General features: G+C 40.3%; 1 protein-coding gene across 6 annotated transcripts in view; it reads left to right on the plus strand.

Annotated features, from left to right (window-relative positions):
* Positions 1-594: 594 nt before the first annotated feature.
* DENND6A (DENN domain containing 6A) overlaps positions 595-20,404 on the plus strand; it is a 76,112-nt gene continuing 56,302 nt past the window's right edge. For 3 of the 6 annotated variants that reach the window (XM_057705097.1, XM_057705099.1, XM_057705096.1), the window contains exons 1-3: positions 595-921; positions 19,429-19,467; positions 19,568-19,610. In XM_057705097.1, coding sequence (XP_057561080.1) covers positions 685-921; positions 19,429-19,467; positions 19,568-19,610 — 319 coding nt within the window. In that variant the 5' untranslated portion in view covers positions 595-684. The remainder of the gene's footprint in view (positions 922-19,428; positions 19,468-19,567; positions 19,611-20,404) is intronic. The other 3 variants (XR_009048727.1, XM_057705095.1, XM_057705100.1) reach the window with 2 other exon arrangements.

The raw sequence follows: 20,404 nt of genomic DNA on the forward strand, positions 1-20,404 counted from the left end.
CCATTTTGGGTATTTGTTCCTGTGCGCGGGCTTTCTCTAGTTGTGGCAAGCGGATGCTATTCTTCATTGTGGTACATAGACTGCGGGGCTTCTCTTCTTGTGGAGCATGGGCTCTAGGCCCCGGAGGCTCTAGAGCACCGGGCACAGCAGTTGTGGAACAGGGGCTTAGCTGCTCAGAGGCATGTGGGATCTTCCTGGGCCAGGGCTGAAACCGTGTCCCTTGCATTGGCAGGCGGATTCTTAACCACTGCACCACCAGGGAAGTACCCCATTAAGTTTTAACAATTTGATAATACCTTACAATTATGAACGGTGTCATTCCAAGAATAATTCATTCCCTCGTCTCTGGACTGCGAAGGAGGATTCCACGATTCACTGTTTCAGTCTCGAAGAACTTTAAAGCAAGGAGGCTACAGCGGGCTTCACAATCCCAGTCAAGTGCCTGCGCTAAGTTCTCGAGTCGCCGCGGCAAAAACTGGAGGATCAGTGCAGAGCCTGGCTCCCAGGGTCACGTGGGTCGGGGCCCCGCCCCGCTCTGCCCTGCCCTGCCCCGCCCCGCCCCACCCCGCCCCGGCCGAACCCGTCCCCCGCGGCTGCGGCAGCTGCGGCTGCGCCTGCGCGAGCCGAGCGCGCTCTGCGGCGCGGTCCGCGGTGGAGGCGGCGCGAACAGCCAGGGGGCGGCGGATGGCTCTGCGGGGCCTGGCAGGCTCGGGGCCCGGCTCCCGCGGGCCGTCGGACGAGGCGGTGGCGGCGGACGAGGAACGAGAGGCGCGGGCCGTGGTGGCGGCGGGAGCCGCGCCGGAGGACGATGAAGAGGACGAGGGCCGCAGCCGGGGCCTGCTGCGCTGGGACGGCTTCTCAGCCTGGCTGCACTGCGTGTGTGTGGTGGGCTTCGACCTGGAGCTGGGCCAAGCCGTGGAGGTGAGGCCCGGCCGCGCTTTGCCCCCGCGCCGCGTCCCGGTCCCTGCGCCCGGGAGGGCCCAGCGGAGCGTGTGGCCCGCGAGCCGGCCGGCCTGGACCCCGGCGTCTGTGCATCCGGGCGTGGCCGGCAGCCCCTCCGCCGTCCGCCGGGCTGTGGTCCAGAGGCAGTTCCCGTGGGAGGATCGTGGGCTGTGGCTAAGGGTGAAAAGTTCTCTCTGGGCTCCTCCTAAATACTTGTTGATGGTCGTGTTTTCTTGTTCTTTTTTTTTTAACCGGGTGTCGCAGGAATAACTAGAATGGTTAGCGGCACCCGGAGAAGACCGCAGGCAGGATGTTTGGGACTTTTTCAAGAAGCGAACAATGCCCCTGACATATGGTGAACTGTAACAGCCAAGCCTTACACAACCCACTTTTTTTAGACTCACAGATTGTTTTGGTCATTTGCAGCGACTCTCAGAGCATTCCACTCAGCCTGAGCCGAAATGCTTCTCTCAGTAGGGTTTTTCTCCGTTTCCTCCTTTTGTTCCTCATTTGTTTTTTCTTGATGCTGCTTCTGAAACGTCCTGTAAAGCTAATAACAAGATAAACATAAGGAAAATCGTTCGCTTGTGAATTTGTCAAGTTTTCCATTTTGATAGTGCCTTGTTGAAAGGCCTTGTCATTTTGACATTATTTAAGGTCCCTTTTGTAGCATAAGAGATTGCTTGTCTTATGTATCCAAGAAAAACGTGATCAGAAGGAGCTATGTTCAGAAGGTTTTTTTGTTTGTTTTGGTGGCAATGACAGATTTTAGTGAATCATCTCATTCTGACTTTAGTGGCATGAGTTGACTACGACAATTGGCCGGGGAGGTATTTGTTAATGTGGAGTGTGTATCCAGCCTGTCTTCTCTGTGTTTTATCATTACGCAGCTCAATATACATTGTTTCCACTAAAATCTAGGGATTATCCTGGTTGCTGGGCATACGTATATGAAGGATATACTCTAACCTATATTTATAGAGTAAGACTACAGTTTAGAGGAGAACCAAGAATTAATCACACTAGCAGATAGGGCTAAAGGCAGCGCCTGGCACATGATGATGTTCAGTAAAAAATTGATTGAGTGAATACATGAACAGTACTTTGAGATGGAAACAACAGTTCCCAAAGACTATCAAGAAGAGATTTATGTCATCTATCATTTACATTGACGTATTAACCTGAAGCTATATGTATAGCAAAATACAGTTTAATCTAAAAGCATAGGATTGAGTTGTTGTAGTTGATTACATTTTTAAATAGTTAAAGGAGATCCTTTTGGACTCTCACAATTTGGGCATACTTTATAATTTGTATGTTTTTTCTGATCAAATAAACAATACTTAGCAAGTATTGAGGTGCTATAAAAATGTGAATCACTGAGACTATTTTGAATTTCATTTCCTATGGTATATGCTACTGCACTGTTTTCTTTAGGTCTGTGGTTCTTCACATTTTTTAAAGGTCCAGGATGCAAATAAGTTATGAACTTCATGAACTCTCTCCATTAGGAAAATGCTAATACGAAATCATGGACTGTCTGGGGGTCATTTATGGACCTTCTGTTGCATTGTCTTTAGATTAAAAATCACTGATTTTAGAAGGTATAGGGTGAGGGTGGGGAAGATTCTCTAATAAAGGATCCCAAGAAAGATAAACACATTGAGAAGCAACACAATTTAATTTTGTTTTGTTTTCCTGAGAAATGTGGAATATTGCCACTATTACATGAAGGAAAAGGAATACAAATTAATAATTAATATAATAAAATAGGGGCTTCCTAGGTGGCGCAGTGGTTGAGAAGCCACTTGCCAATGCAGGGGGCACGGGTTTGATCCCTGCTGCAGGAAGATCCCACATGCCAAGGAGCAACTAAGCCCGTGCGCCGCAGCTATTGAGCCTGCACTTTAGAGCCCGTGAGCCACAACTGTTGAGCCCATATGCTTCAGTTACTGAAGCCCACGTGCCTAAAGCCCATGCTTCACAACAAGAGAAACCACAGTAACGAGGAGCCCACGCACCACAACGAAGAATAGCCCCCTCACTGCAACTAAAAAGAAAGCCCGCTCACAGTAAAAAAGACCCAACACAGCCAATAAAATAAATAAATAAATTATATGTATATATATATATATATATATATAAAACACAAAATAGTTGAAAGTATATTTCACTTTTGTATTATGGCAATATCCAGGCCAAAAATAGTAGGTGGGGGTGGCTGTAATGGGGCAAGAAGGTAAGTATAGAATTGTGTTGGAGAAATGACATAATAGTCCCAGCTCTACTTCCTATAGCACACAACCATAGGGATTCAGACGGGAAGGTGATGAAAAAATAGGTTAACGTACTGATGAACCTAGGAGCAGGACAAGAATAAAGCCGCAAATGTAAAGAATGGTCTTGAGGACACGGGGGTGGGGGTGCTGGCGACGGGACAGCTGAGACGAAGTGAGAGGGTAGCATAGACATATATACACTACCAAATGTAAGATACACAGCTAGTGGGAAGCAGTTGCATAACATAGGGAGATCAACTTGATGCTTGGTGATGACCTAGAGGGGTGGGATAGGGAGGAGGGGAGGGAGGCTCAAGAGGGAGGGGATTATGGGGATGTATGTGTAAATACAGCCAATTCACTTTGTTGCACAGTGGAAAGTGCACAACGGCTGTAAAACAGTTACACTCCAATAAAGATCTCAGGGAAAAAATACATTAAATACTAAGTTTGGACAGAATATCCTCCAACTCAGTTGTGTTATCGGAAATGCAGTCATTGAGTCTTAGGCTTGAAAGAGACTTAAGAAGTCTGTTCTGCCATGACAGAAAGTACCATTTGCAAATTTTAAACATGGATAAACAATGCCACTTATTTAAGCTTAAATCCCTACTAAAGAAATAATGTAGACTGTCGAGAAAGAACTCAGACTCTAGAGCTAGACTGCTTAGGCTTGAATCTGTGTGACTTGTGGTACGTGACTTAGCTCATCTGAGCCTCACACTTCTCTGTGACAGGATAACAGTGCCTATATCATGGCATTGTTGTGAGGGTTAGGTAAGTTAATGTTGATGAAGCATGTGGAATAGTGCCTTGGACTCCGTAAGACCTATGTAAGTCTGTATTTGGGAAGCACTGAAATTCTTGTTTTCATTTTCAATGAAGAGAACCCCAAACTTTTGCTTTGTGAAGAAAAGGCCTTTGGACCTTGGTTTTCTCACTAGAAAAATGAAGTTGAAGTACTAGAATCAGTATTTGTTTTTGAAGTAGGGGAACTTTTTTCTGTGTAGATGAAAATCAAATGTACCTTAGTGGCTAATCTGGTTGAAATAGGGCCTGTGTGTATATATTTGGTTGTGGACAACAGAAACTAAGCTATAGCTGAAGGAGAAAAGGCACATTTGCTTTAAGGCCACGAAAGTGTTTCAAGATGTCCAAGGTACAAACCTAGAGTGACTTCCAGAAAATGGCTAGAGCCCAGAACCAGGGAAGCCTCTGGTTTATATTCTTGTTTTATGGATTTTGTTCATGCTTCATGCTCCCCTTCAAACCAGCTTCTCTGCTCCTGTGATCTTTATGGCGAAGTTGCCCTTTTCAGCTGTTTCAATGAAGAGAGTGAATGTCATTCCCATTCCAAACACCAGAGGAAGGTACTCAGGCCTGGTTTCGGGCATTCTCACTCTGCTACAATCAGCTGAAGACCTGGGTGGTTGGAGGAGTGGTCTCTGTTGCATAAAATGTCCATTGGGGACCCTGTCCTAGAAGAAGGGGACAGTGAAGGGGGTCTTTTGAGCTTGGAAGAGACTGCGAAAGGTGTTGACTACAGGAGGTACTCGGCTTCTTTCTTTTCCCCTGAAGTGGCCCTGGCATCACCACAGTGACACCAAGAGTCCTCGGGAACAAGGTTTGAAATCCCCTGGATTTTATATACTCTATGTCACTTTCAGCTCTGTAAACTTACCTGATTTTATGGTAAAGCCTTAATTATCTGAATCCAGAATTGCCTCATTTATTCCAGTTTTTTCTTTCCTGATTGAGTGATAATATGCTCATTGTTGAAAACTTGGCAAGAAAGGAAATTATAAACACTGGAAAACATCACTCATAATTATACTAAGAGATTAATATTTGGCATTTTTGTTAAAGCTTTTTTTCCTTTGTATGATTTTGTATCTGTCAAGGATTAGTTTGATTGTTGAGAACAGAAATCCTCTCAAATAAATTTAAGTAAAGAGAAACTGATTGTTAAGGAGTCTTTTGGAACCCAGTTGCAGGAAGCAGGGTTGAACCTCATGGGATTTGGAAAGCCCCAGGCTTTTGCCTTTGTCTTTGTGGAGCTGTGTGGGCTTTTGTCTCTGCTTCTCTTTGCGTGTCCGTTCTATTCTCTGTGCTGAGGCTGGTTTCCTCTGCGAGGGTCTCAATTTCTGCTCCCCCGTTTCACTTGACTTGGGATTACCATGGTACTGATTTTAGCCAAACTTCTACTTTTGTATTCTGGAACCAGGCAGAAGCTTTTTTATTTGTTATTTTTTTAAGCTCTTTATTGGAATATAATTGCTTTACACTCTTGTACCAGCTTTTGAGGTACACCAAAGTGAATCAGCTGTATTTATACATATATCCCCATATCCCCTCCCTCCTGCGACTGCCTCCCACCCTCCCTGTCCTGGCCCTCTAAAGTATTACCCATCATTAAGTTGATCTCCCTTTGTTATACAGCAACTTCCCACTAGCTATCTATTTTACATTTGGTAGTGTATCTATGTCTATGCTACTGTCTCACTTCGTCCCAGCTTCCCCTTTGCGCCCCCCGCCCCCCCAATCCCGTGTCCTCAAGTCCATTCTCTGCATCTGCATCTTTATTCTTGCCCTGTCACTGGGTTCATCAGTACCATTTTTTTAGATTCTGTATATATGAGTTAGCATACAGTATTTGTTATTCTCTTTCCGGCTTACTTCACTCTGTATGACAGTCTCTAGGTCTGTCCACCTCATTACATATAGTTCAGTTTCATTCCTTTTTAAGGCTGAGTAATATTCCATTGTATATATATGCCACATCTTCTTTATCCATTCATCTGTTGATGGGCATTTAGGTTGCTTCCATGTCCTGGCTATTGTAAATAGAGCTGCAATGAACATTATAGTACATGTTTCTTTTTGAATTATGGTTTTCTCTGGGTATATGCCCAGTAGTGGGATTACTGGGTCATATGGTAGTTCCATTTTTAGTTTTTTAAGGAACCTCCAAACTGTTTTCCATAGTGGCTGTACCAGCTTACATTCCCACCAGCAGTGCAGGAGAGTTCCCTTTTCTCCACACCCTCTCCAACATTTGTTGTTTCTAGATTTTTTGATGATGGCTATTCTGACCGGTATGAGGTGATACCTCATTGTGGCTTTGACTTGCATTTCTCTAATGATTAGTGATGTTGAGCATCTTTTCATGTGTTTGTTAGTCATCTGCATGTCTTCTTTGGAGAAATGTCAGTTTAGGTCTCCCACCCATTTGTGGATTGGGTTATTTGCTTTTTTGGTATTAAGCTGCATGAGCTGTTTGTATATTTTGGAGATTTATCCTTTGTCTGTTGCTTCATTGGCAAGTATTTTCTCCCATTCTGGGGGTTATCTTCTTGTCTTGTTTATGGTTTCTTTTGCTGTGCTAAAGCTTTTAAGTCTCATTAGGTCTCATTTGTTTATTCTTGATTTTATTTCCATGATTCTAGGAGGTGGGTCTAAAAGGATCTTGCTTTGATGGATGTCATAGAGTGTTCTGCCTGTGTTTTCCTCTAGGAGTTTTATAGTGTCTGGCCTTACATGTAGGTCTTTAATCCATTTGGAGTTTATTTTTGTGTATGGTGTTAGGAAGTGTTCTAATTTCATTCTTTTACATGTTGCTGTCCAGTTTTCCCAGCACCACTTATTGAAGAGGCTCTCTTTTTTCCATTGTATATTCTTGCCTCCTTTGTCAAAGATAAGGTGCCCATATGTGCGTGGGTTTACCTCTGGGTTCCCTATTCTGTTCCATTGATCTACCTTTCTATTTTTGTGCCAGTACCATACTGTCTTGATCACTGTGGCCTTGTAGTATAGTTTGAAGTCAGGAAGCCTAATTCCACCACCTCCATCTTTCCTTCTCAAGATTGCTTTGGCTATTCGTGGTCTTTGGCTTTTCCATAAAAATCGTAAGATTTCTTGTTCTAGTTCTGTGAAAAATGCCATTGGTAATTTGATAGGTATTGCGTTGAATCTGTAAATTGCTTTAGGTAGGATATTCATTTTCACAATATTGATTCTTCCAATCCAGGAACATGGTATGTCTCTCCATCTGTTTGTATTGTCTTTGATTTCTTTCATCAGTGTCTTATAGTTTTCTGCATACAGATCTTTTGCCTCCTTAGGCAGATTTATTCCTAGGTAATTTATTCTTTTTGTTGTAATGGTAAATGGGAGAGTTTCCTTAATTTCTCCTTCTGCTCTTGTGTTGTTAGTGTATAGGCATGCAAGAGATTTCTGTGCATTAATTTTATATCCTACTACTTTACTAAATTCATCAATTAGTGCTAGCAGTTTTCTGGTAGAACCTTTAGGGTTTTCTATGTATAATATCATGTCATCTGCAAAGAGTGACAATGTTACTTCTTCTTTCCAATTTGGATTCCTTTTATTTCATTTTCTTCCCTGATTGCTGTGGCTAACACTTCTAAAACTATGTTGAATAATAATGGTGATAGTGGGCACCCTTGTCTTGTTCCTGTCCTTAGAGGGAATGCTTTCAGTTTTTCACCATTTAGAATGATGTTGGCTGTTGGTTTGTCATATATGGCTTTTATTATGTTGAGGTAATTTCCTTCTATCAGGCAGAGGCTTAATTCAGATACTACGGTGTCTTATTGGTTCAGCATGGGTCAGGTGGTTTTGTTCATTCAGTTGTGGTAAGCAGACAGTGTTTCAGTAACGGTAGTAGCCACTTAGGCTCACCCCTGCAGAAGGGAAGGACACTTGAAAGCATGATCTGGGCAGCAGTCCCCCAAACAGGTCTGCTGTGAGAGTCTGTCTTTATTGATAAGCATTCTCATAAACAATTTGCCATATCATTAAAGATTCTTCAGGGCTTCCTAGGTGGCATAGTGGTTAAGAATCCGCCTGCCAATGCAGGGACCATGGGTTTGATCCCTGCTCCAGGAAGATCCCACATGCTACGGAGCAACTAAGCCCATGCACCACAACTATTGAGCCTGTACTTTAGAGCCTGTGAGCCACAACTGTTGAGCCCTTGTGCCTCAACTATTGAAGCCCACGCACCTAGACCCCGTGCTTCTCAACAAGAGAAGCTATGGCAATGAGGAGCCCACGCACCACAGTGAAGAGTAGCCCCCGCTCTCTGCAACTAGAGAAAGCCCGTGTGCAGCAACGAAGACCCAACACAGCCAATTAAAAAAAAAATTCTTCATAAATATAATTTTATGGACCATAATTTATTTAAGTATTTCCCCAATTTGGATATTTAGTAGTTCCTTTTTTTCTTCATGGTGTGAAGAGCTGTTTGCTACCTGTACACACTTCCTTAGAGATGGACTTCATGTTTTTGAGGGCCTTTAAATCATGAGAACTCACAGAACTCATAGAACATCATAGGAGGTGACATATCTATAATTTGAGCTTACCTCTTTTTTTTTGTACATTACTCCCCTAGTCCTTATTTATCTTATAATTGAAAAGTTTTTACTTTTTTTTTTCTTTAAGCTCTTTATTGGAATATAATTGCTTTACACTCTTCTACCAGTTTTTGAGGTACACCAAAGTGAATCAGCTGTATTTATACACATATCCCCATATCCCCTCCCTCCCACAACTCCCCCCCACCCTCCTTGTCCCAGCCCTCCAAGGCATCACTCATCATTGAGTTGATCTCCCTTTGTTATATAGCAACTTCCCACTAGCTGTTTTACAGTTAGTAGTATATATATGTCTATGCTACTGTTGCACTTCATCCCAGCTTCCCCTTTGCCCCCCGCCCCCCCAACCCTGTGTCCTCTAGTCCATTCTCTGCATCTGCATCCTTATTCTTGTGCTGTCACTGGGTTCATCAGTACCACTTTTTTTTTTTTAGATTCCGTATATATGAGTTAGCATACAGTATTTGTTTTTCTCTTTCTGGCTTACTTCACTCTGTATGACGGACTCTAGGTCTATCCACCTCATTACATATGGCTCCATTTCATTCCTTTTTATAGCTGAGTAATATTCCATTGTATATATATATGCCACATCTTCTTTATCCATTCAGTTTTTTTTTTTTTTCTTGTGCATAAAATCCTTCAATGGTTTAATAAAAAGTCTCCATTCCTAGATACAGTCTTGCATGGCCTGGTTGCTGCCCACCTCCCCACTTCATCCTGGCTCTATTTCCCAGACTTGCTACTCTACCCACACAGGTTTGTTTTTGTTTTGTTTTGTTTTTTTTAGCTCTTTGACATATTCACAGCTTTCTCTGGGTCTCAATAAAACTGTTCTTGACTTGGAATGTCTCTGCCTGGCCTTCCCCAAGGCTATCTCCTCATTCTCTTGATTTCAGTTTCAACATCACCTCCTCAAAGACATTTCCCCTGCTGGCTCTAAGGTTGCTCTTGTTCTCTATCCCAGTCCCTTGTTTTTGTCTCAGCATTTACTTCAACTTGCAAGTATGTCTCCTCCACCAAAAATCTGCCTTATGGAGCAAGAGGCTTCCGCTGTCTTGTTTATTGCGGTATCCTCAGCATCAAAACAGGGTCTGGCACAGACGGGGCACTCATTCAAGCGCCCACTGTCTGCCCAAGGACGAATGGATGGACGGGTTCTCCAAGGAGGTCTCTGAGCTGCCTGGGGTGTCACAGGCAGACTGCATCCCCCTTAATAAGAAAAAACTGGGAACGGACCAAACAGTTCCGTTTCAAGATGGCCTCCTTACATTGGACTTAACCTGTTGGTTGCTCTTACTAGAACGTGATGCAACTACTCTCTTGCTCAGTTTTGACAGATCCGAGTTTCCAGCGGAGCAAATAGCCTAGCCTTCCGCCACCTGAATGCGTTTAAGGCCCAATGGCATGCCTGGGCCTCATTTTTCAGATAGGCGGGTTGAGATCTCAGAGGTCAGCCCTTTTAACACCAGAGCCCCGCCAGCGGTGTGAATACCTCTCTCTACCAAAGGTCTTACCTCCAGCCTCCTCCCTTCCCCCTCAAGAATCCTCTCAGCCATCTTCTCAGGATAAAGGTGAGGGACAAAGCTCGGCAGGCGGTCCAAAGAAAGCGTCGTATTTTTAGCACCAAGGCTACAGGGAGCGAGTCTTTACCGGCCGGTTTGCAAAGAAATAAATGTTCATTTACTTCCCTGGTCTTGACGCCAGCCTCCGAGGCCCGGCAGGAACGCCTTCCAGGATTTTCAATTCAGCCATTTTTCTAACCCTGCGCTCACCTCTGCACCCGGTCACCCCCGTAGCCCCGAGACGTGGCCTCCCCGCGGCCCCCACAACTCGCGCTTCTCTCAGGCTGGGCTGCGGTGGAGTCAGTGACGAGGCCGACGCGGCGCCCGCATGTTGCGGCGGCCCCAGACATCCCGCGCGGGTCCGCGCTCGCCCTGCGTCCAGCACCTCCCGGGCGAGCGCGGACCCGGGTCCTATCCGTTCATTTGTTGATGGGCATTTAGGTTGTTTCCATGGCCTGGCTATTGTAAATAGTGCTGCAGTAAACATTACGGTACATGTTTCTTTTTGGATTCTGGTTTTCTCTGGGTATATGCCGGTAGTAAGCTTACCTCTTGAATCTCTCCAGCCCCCGATTTTATAAGAATCGAGAAATCATTGGTGGCTTTCCCCTTCTTGAAGGCTATGGCCTATCAACTTCTTGGACAGAATTTCAACCTAGTGAAAAGAGCACACGCTTTGGGGTGTTAAACATATGCTAATTGTCTGATTTCTTCAATTATCTGAGTCTCATTTTCCTCAATTATAAAATGGGAAAATAAATGTCTTGAGAGTGTTGTTGGAGGTACTGAGATAAAATAAAGCATATAAAAATTAATGTCTGTCATTTAATGCATGCCCGGTATGTTAGCCCCTTTTTATAATTAGTGTCTTTACACATTCAATAATCAGTGGGACTATCTTGACTATTCCTTCACTCCTATTATTTTGCCTTAAATTCATCTAAAAAATACACAACTTTGGATGTGAATCATCCAGGCTAAAGTTATGTCAATCACAAGTATTTGAAGCACTTTCTGGGAATCAAGTTTATTAGGTTTCACTTTGCTGATAATCTATGACATAGCCAATTTTATGTACATATAGTTTCTATTTCACCTCTTTGGTGAGAAGAATTTCAGGCCAGTTAAATTATAAAAAGCAGGACAGTTTATAATCATTTGAGTACTGATTCTGCCGCTCCCTCCCCCTCCCCCCCCTGCCCCCCAGGCGCTTTTTTTCCTAACAAATTGAAGATGAAGCCCTGCACTTATGCCGTTTTTAAAAGAGCAGTTAGCAGAATTGACTCTCCTTTCTTTCCCACTTCTGTTTTTTTTTAGTCACTGTTTATTTATTCCCCCTTATCTCCTAGTAGGGTGGAACTTGGAGTAGTAACCATGGTTTTCTCTATCTTAGCAAAGTTTCTGTTTATTTTTCTGAGAGGGATAAAGACCGTTGTGTGAAAGGTTTTCTTTGTTTCTCTCTTCTGGGTGACCCATAGCCTCAGTGTTTGATCCTCAGCATGCTCACTGTTTTAATCGAAATGGGTGTGTATAAGTGCATGTTGCTATAATTTCTTATTGAGCCATCTGTTCAGATATTATTAGGCAACTACCATATCCAGACAGTGGTATGTTCTGGAGATAAAGCCTTGGTCATCCCTTCCTTCATTGAGTTTACAATCTAGCATGGAAGGTAGGCCATTCAACAGTGAATGTTGGGAGGATTTGCAGGGTACTAATAATGGCCTTTAAATTTCCTAGTGAAATAGCACTTTGTGGTAGCTTGATGTAGTTCTATATTTGAGATTTAAAACCTTAGTGACCTCTTGAACTTCTTAGGCTCCCAGATTCTACAAAGGCTTCTTTGGTGTTACCAATCTCTGATTCCGTTATGAAATTACATAAAGTGGAGATAATCTGGGATGTTCCCCTGTCTAGTTAGTTCTTTCACGAGTACTTTTTGTTTTTGTACTTATTGTGATGAATGATGTGAAATGTGGAAAAGTGTACCTAAACTTTACTCTTTGAGAGATGCTTTACTGTTTATTCCATTTTCAAACTGATCACGTTTTCTAGTAGCATAATTTAACTTAGATCTTGAGGAAGTGGAAATCTTAGACTTGAGGAAACTGTGATATCAGGCCATTTTCCCCACTTTTTAAAATAAGTAAACATTTTCATTGCAGTGTAACATACATATAGAAAAGTGCACAAATTCTAAGTCTATATTTTGGTGAATTTTCATAGAGTGAATATACCATGTCACTACCATAGATATCAAGAAACAATATTATTACTGCCCCCAAATTTACCTTACCTCCTCTTCCAGTCAGGACCCATTCCCCTCTCCCCTTCAGCCCCTGGCAACTGTTTATCTGCTTTGTCTCTATGGATTCTCCTTTTCTGTATATTTCATATGAATGGAATCATACAACATGTGACCTTTTGTGTCTGGCTTCTTTCACTTAGTATGTTTTCAAGATTCGTCCATGTTGTACTATGTATTGGTACTTCATTCCTTTGTATGGTTGAGTTTTGTATCATTATATGGATACATAGCATTTTGTACATACATCCATCGCATTATGTGGATACATCACAATATATATACACACATCATCATTTAATGGAAATTTGGATTATTTCCACTTTTCGGCTATGATGAATAATGCTGTTATGAATGTTTATAATAGCATTTTTGTGTGAATGTGTGTTTTTCACTCCTCTTGGATATATCTCTAAGAGTGAAATTGCTGGGTCATATGGTAACTCCATGTTTAATTTTATGAGAAGCTACTAAATGGTTTTCCAATGTGACAATTTCACATTTTCATCAGTAATGTATGAGGGTTCTAATTTCTCCATATCCTTGCTACCACTTTGTCCTTTTGATTACAGCCATCCTAGAGGTATGAGGTGGTATCTTACTGTAGTTTTATTTGCATTTCCCTAATGACTAATGACATTGAGTGTCTTTTCATGTGCTTATTGGCCTTTTGTGTGTCTTTTTTGGAGAAATGTCTAATCAAATCCTTTGCCCTTTAAAAATTAGGTTATTTGACTTTTAATTGTTGAATTATGAGTTCTTTATAGATTCTGTACTCTAGACCCTTATCAGATATATGATTTGCAAATATTTGCTCCCATTCTGCAGTTTGTCTTCACTTTCTTGGTAGTGTCCTTTGAAGCACAAAAGCTTTAAATTTTGATGAAGTCCAATTTATTTATGGTTGCTTGTGTTTTGGTATTATAGCTTAGAAACCGTTGCCTAATCCCCAGTCATAAAGATTTATTCCTTTGTTTTCTTCTAAGAGCTTTATACTTTTAGTTTTTACACTTAGGTCTTTGATCCACTTTGGGTTACTTTTTGCATATGATATGAAATAGAGGTGTTACTTTTTTAAAAACCTTATTTTGAGATAATTTTAAAGTTACAAAAGTAATTCAGCTTCCTTTAATGTTAACATTTTATATAAACATAGTACAATTATCAAAACTAAGAATATAACATTGACATGATACTGTATATTAAGCAACAGAGTTTATTTGATTTCACTAGTTTTTCTATTAATGTCCTTTTTTTTCAGAATCCAGTCCAGGTGCCTGCATTGCATACAGGTGTCATAGCTCCCTCTCCAGTCTGCGGAAGTTCCCTATTCTTTTCTTATATTTCATGACCTTGACACTTTGGAAGAATATTGGTCAGATATTTTGTAGTGTGTCTCTCAATTTGGGTATTTCTGGTATGTTTTTATGGTCAGCCTGGGGTCATGCATTATTGGGAAGAATACTCCAGGTGTGATGTGCTCTTCTTGGTGCGTTGTATCAAAGAGTACATGGTGTTAAAATGTCTTATTATTTGGTGATTTTAACCTTGATCACTTGGTTAAGATGATGTCTGCCAGATTTACCCACTGTAAATCTACTGTTTTTCTCTTTGTAATTAGTAAATACTTATTTTGTTGGAGATACTTTGAGACTGTCCAGTATCTTGTTTCTCAAACTTTGCCTGCTTATTTCAGCATCCAAAAGTGGATCTTTCCCATAGTAACTATTATGACTCTGGTGTTATAATAATGATTTTCTATTTTCCTTATTCCTTCTACAATTATTAGTTGGAATTCTTGTAAAAGAGAAGTCCCTTTTCACCCATCCATCCATCCATCCATCCATCCACCCATCCATCTCTGTATCTTAGCTATATCTATATCAGTAGTATGGACTCAAAGATACTCAATTTATTATTTGGGTTATAATCTAGTACTATTGTTATTTATTTTATTCATCAGATTGTTCCCATTTTGAACATTGGTACCTTTTTTTAGATTTGTTTCTGTATCTTTTAGACGTGCTCTCTTCTTTTTTTTTGACACTTCCTTTCTTTCTGGCACCACAAGATGCTCTAGGCTCATCTTATATTTTTCCTGCCCCAGCCCTATTATCAGCCACCCCTCCAAGGAGCCCTGTTTCTTTTTATTGAAGAATAGTTTTTAGCAATTAATATCTGGGCGTTAGGTGTACTTATTGCTGCTGGGTGTCATTGCTTTATTTTTCATATTAAAAAGCCTCTTAAAAAAGCTGGTATATTGTATTTAATTTATCCTAAAATATTTTTCAGCCAATTAAAAAAAATTACACAAGACATTGCCAGTTGAAAAATGTCGACTAGTTTTTTTTGCCTATAAACAGTTTCCATTTTCAGTTTGCAATGCACTTTGTCTAGTCATTGAAGACTTAATTCTCATCGCGTTTAGAATTCATACTCTCTTTAAGGTTATGGTGATGTTTATTTGTGAGTTAATGTTTCTGTAGGAGATCAAGGCAAGTGTTCCTGGGGAAATGTAGTCTCTGTCAGGCAGGGACAGCAGGCAGGGTCATGCAGTAGAGACAGACACTGAGGCACATGGCATCAGGTAAACACCCATTCACACACAACTTGGGTGCATGGCAGACATGAATTTTTCCCTTGTGGAAGTGATACTGGCAGTAAGTTAGCTGATATTCCTAATTTTCCTCCTCCCTGGACCACGCTTATTTTCATACTGAGGTGGAAATGTTAGGGTACACAGGGGCAAGTAGCAGAGATGTACCTTTGAATAGATCCATTTAAAACATTTTGTAATACTCTTTTCCAATATATATATTAATATTTTTCCGAGGCACATTTTTTTCTATCATATCATGATGTGAAATACATCATCATTTTTAGGCCTTAATAATTATATCAAATAAAACTCTCTTTTCTCTTGGGTTATTACCTGGCCACCTCTCCTTATCTGTTGTAACATGGGAAATCTTAACATAGGAAACAAAACCAAAGTGACATTAGTTGATACTCTGTGTCCGCCTATGATGCCTCTCAGGAATGCCAGTGGCTGAGGGGACAGAGATGCCTGTACTTGAGCTGTGGAGAGAGGAAACTTCGAATGAGAGGCGTCCCCAGGTGCTGGAGCAATGAGTAGTTGATTAATTCCCATATATAGGTATCAGGAGCTAACTGACTAACAGTGATTGCCCAAACTTATATTTAAACTTTTTTTTTTTAACAAATAAAGTATGTACATAGATAATAATTGTAGTAACTGTGGCAATTTGTGCAGTTCTAGATACTTAGTAATGGTTACTTTTGTTTTTTTAAATATGGAGTTTGGTTGAGATTTTTAAAGTTAAGTATGACTTTTTCTTTTTTATTTTCTTTTTAAAAATTTATTTTTATTATTTATTTTTTTCTTTTGGCCACACAGCACGGCATCCCTTAGTTCCCTGACCAGGGATCGAATGCCTGCCCCCTGCAGTGGAAATGTGGAGTCTTAACCACTGGACCACCAGGAAAGTCCCTGAATTTTTCTCATTTTTCTGATGTTAAGTACAATGTGGCCATTTCAGTGCATTGTGCACTTTCTTCTTGAATATCATATATGTTCCAAAATAAAACACTGAGTAGTTCTAACAGTACATTAAAATGAAATTCTAGATACTATTTGACAGTTTAGTACAATCAGAATTTTTAAAAGGCACACTTTCTTTTTTTCTTTTGGCCATGCTGCGCTGCTTGTGGGATCCTAGTTCCCCAAACAAGGGTCGAACCCAGGCCCCCTGCAGTGGAAGTGTGGAGTCCTAACCACTGTGCTGCCAGGGAATTCCCTAAAAGGCAGACTTGATAGGTTATATAGTTTTTATATCCTTTTAATTTAAATACATATAGCATATATAAGCCCCTTAAATACACGCATATACACATACATATATATACACACTTTTATATATTTAAGGTACTCATATATATGGGTAAAACATAACTTTCCTAAATTATCATGCTAATATTTTTTTTTTCATGCTAATATTTTAAACCTTAGGAAACCAAAGTCCAAAGGAACCATGGTTGATGTCTTTATGTTACCAAAAAAGGAACTTTGTATATTTGCTTTTGAGTTAATATTTTAATTTGAAGAAATAAAAATTTGAAGAACATTCACATAAAACGGATTTTAGAGTCTAAAATGAAGCTATTACAGGTCACTAAACTTGTCAATAAGTTTTAGACCAGCAAACTCCAGGGTAACTTAGATGCAATGAGATTTTCATAAATATGGCTAAATAGGTTATAAGTTTGCCATTTCTTCTTTCACGGTAACAAGGTAAAATGGTCTCAAGGTGAGCAAGGAACATCTATGTACACTTAAAGAAGAATTACATATTACTAAATACTGAGTTGTTTAATAGAACTAATCTGAGAGTATATCCACGGATTGAAGAAATATTTTTTTAGTGTCTTCTATGCACCAGAAACTGTTCTAGGTGTGAACATAGAGTGTTGCTTTCATTGAGAATTGTGGAGACAGAGGTTAAGTCAGATTGGTCAGAACACGGGATAGAAAGCAAAGTAGAGTGAATATTGGCTTTGGTGTCATTCTCTATTCCAGGAATGCTGGGTGGTTTTCATGTAACATACCAGCTCTGTAGCCCCTCCCCATACCCCTGAAGTGAAAAGGATTATATGCTACATCCTGGCTAGGTGGGGAAGAAGGCTGTGATTGCCTGTTAATTATCACTACTATGGGTGGAGTGAGGAATGGTGGCTTGTGTACTTTTTTTTCTTTTTTTTTTTTAAATTTATTTTTGAAAATTATTTGTTTTTTGGCTGCATTGGGTCTTTGTTGCTGCACACAGGCTTTCTCTAGTTGTGGCAAGCAGGGGCTACTCATTGTTGCGGTACACAGGCTTCTCATTGCGGTGGCTTCTCTTGTGGAGCATGGGCTCTGGGTGCGTGGGCTTCAGTAGTTGTGGCACTCGGGCTCAGTAGTTGTGCTCGTGGGCTTTAGAGTGCAGGCTCAGTAGTTGTTGGTGCACAGGCTCAGTTGTTCTGCAGCATGGGGGATCTTCCTGGAGCAGGGATCGAACCCACGTCCCCTGCATTGGCAGGCGGATTCTTAACTACTGCACCATCAGGGAAATCCTGCTTGTGTACTTTGGAATCAGACAGACCTAAGTTCAAGTCCTGGCTCTGGCACTTACTAGATGAATAAATTTTGGGAGAGTTATTTAACTACTGTGAACTTGTCTTCTCTTCTGTAAAGATCGGAAGAACTGATAGCGTTGTTGTAAAAATTAAAACCTCTAAGAAAATGCTCAGTAAATGTTAATTCTCCCCATCTTTTTTCTTACCTTAGTTTTCTTATCTGTAAAATGGGGATACCACTACTAGCCTTGTCTACTATTGTGAGACCTAAAGGAAATAAATATGTGAAATCACTTTAATACAGTTTGTAATAATATTACTATATGTTATTTTTGGAAATGTAAGATTTTCAGACTCTTGGGTAACTTCTGGGGAATAGAAGAACTCATGGATTCTTCCAGAATGGGAAGCCATGGATCCCCGCATTAGCAACCCAGTTTTTTTTTTTTTTTGACAGACCCAGTATTTTTTTTCTACTTTTTTAAACTTTTTATTTTATATCGGAGTACAGTTGATTAATAATGTTGTGATAGTTTCAGGTATACAATAAAGTAGCAACCCAGTATTAATGCAGTTCAGCTACACTTTGTGTTGTCTTCTCTCCTTTTGATTACCAGCCATTAGCTAACCTGTTGCTCCAAATCCCTTCTCTTCACATTCCAGAGGGAATCTGTACTGGCCCACTTCAGCACTGGTATTCTCTCAGGCAGAAGTGTCATACCCAGCCCCATCTGAGCACTTGGTTGATTGGCTTGTAGAGTGGGTGCACTTGGGTCTGGTGTTTGCTAGTGCTTGTTCTGACAGGAGCTGTGCTGTAGTAGTCTTGCTTCCTTAGTGGTGGCTGTGGGGTAGGAATTTCCTTCAGAAGATGGCTGTGGTCAATTGCAGGCACTAAACTGACCTATCTAGGAAAGTGCAATGATTATCTAAAGGGATTGGAGGAAATTAGGATAGGCTTTATGGTGGGAACATGGCCTTTGAAATTTCTTAAATTGCAGGTAATTATGTTTTCCATTTCATGTTTCTTTTAATAAATAGTGATTTGTATTATGTCTTAGAATTAACTGAAAATTATTATTTCTTTTTTTTTTTTTTTTTTTTTTTTTTTTTTTTGGCACACGGACTTAGTTGCTCCGCGGCATGTGGGATCTTCCTGGAGCTGGGATCGAACCCGTGACCTCTGCATTGGCAGGCGGATTCTTAACCACTGCACCACCTAGGAAGCCCAAAATTATTATTTCTTGAAGTAGCTACCAGCTGATAGATCAAATTCTCTTTAGATTTTGGGCTTCCAAAGAAAAGACTCAATAAACTTTGAGTTATTAGCAATTCAATTGGAAAATTATTCTTTTTTTTCTTTTAATATTATTTATTTATTTATTTGGTTGCGCTGGGTCTTAGGTGAGGCAGGCGGGCTCCTTAGTTGTGGCATGCAAACTCTTAGTTGTGGCATGCATGTGGGATCTAGTTCCCTGACCAGGGATGGAACCTGGGCCGCCTGCATTGAGACTGCAGAGTCTTAACCACTGTGCCACCAGGGAAGCCCCTCAATTGATAAATTATTCTTGATAACTCAAAATTTCACCAATTTTTGGAGATAACTTTGACTCAAAAAAAATTTTTTTTCTCCAAATGTAAATCCTACTCATCAGTTCTTCCAGTTTCTCCCATGTTTTATTGTTAACTTTGTGAACTGTTTCTTGAAAGTTTGACCATAGCCGACTAGTATTTTAGAAGTACCTGCTAATGTTTATAATATGTACTCCATATAGTTGTCTAACAAGATTTAACTCTTTTTCTTCCAGGTAATTTATCCTCAACATTCCAAACTTACTGATAAGGAAGTAAGTAGAAATATTGTTCTACATAGTTTACTGTTGTATTTCTGTTTGTTTTTATTGGTGTTTATGTGTCAGCATATATAGTTTTTGTTTTCTTTTTCAGAAAACCAATATTTGCTATTTGTCTTTTCCAGATTCAAATTCAGGTAACTATTTTTCATGTGGTGTTTCTGTTGAATTTTATACTGAGAATACTGATATATGAAAATTAATTGAAATAGCATAGTAGAATGCAAACTTAATTTCAGGCTAACAGATAAGTGATTTTGATTCCTAGTTTTATGATGCCTAGTCATGTCTTATTTATTTTAGTGGGTTCAACTTATAAAATAACTGTTATCTTGTAATGAGGTAAAACATCATGGAGCAATAAACAGTTGAAATAATGAAGAGATTGAAAATCAGTGACATTGGTATGTTTGAGGATTTATAGTAAGTAGTTTTCTTTTAGTTCAGGATTTGAGAGCTTGCCAAGAACTCTGTAAAAGCAGGGATTTAAAAAAAATTATGGTAAACATGGTTATAAAGCATGGCCATCAATTATTTGCAATAGTTTTTGTGAGTTAGTATATATAAAGCATTTGAAATAGTGCTTGGCTGTAGAAAGTAATTTATAAGTGCTATTATTATTAAGCTTGTTTTTGCTGGTCTCTTTCAAATTCTCCATTTGTGTGGTCCTAATTGTTGAAATCTTTCAGGTTCCTTTTGTGCTTCACTTTCAAAATAATTTTTCAGGCTTATAGTGACCAGAACAGTTAACTTCTTAGACCACACATTTAGAATCCTGTGAAGCAAAGGCACTTCAGTTCCCTTTCCTTTTGTGGTTACCTCTAATATCCTGTTAATTTAGTTTAGATAATCTGATTTGGGAGACTTGACATTTTAGTTTTTTAAAACATTTTCTCTTTTCCTTATAAATGCCTCCAGAGTGTTTTCCTAT

This window comes from Hippopotamus amphibius, chromosome 13 (assembly GCF_030028045.1).
Source record: "Hippopotamus amphibius kiboko isolate mHipAmp2 chromosome 13, mHipAmp2.hap2, whole genome shotgun sequence".
Taxonomy (NCBI): Eukaryota; Metazoa; Chordata; class Mammalia; order Artiodactyla; family Hippopotamidae; genus Hippopotamus; species Hippopotamus amphibius.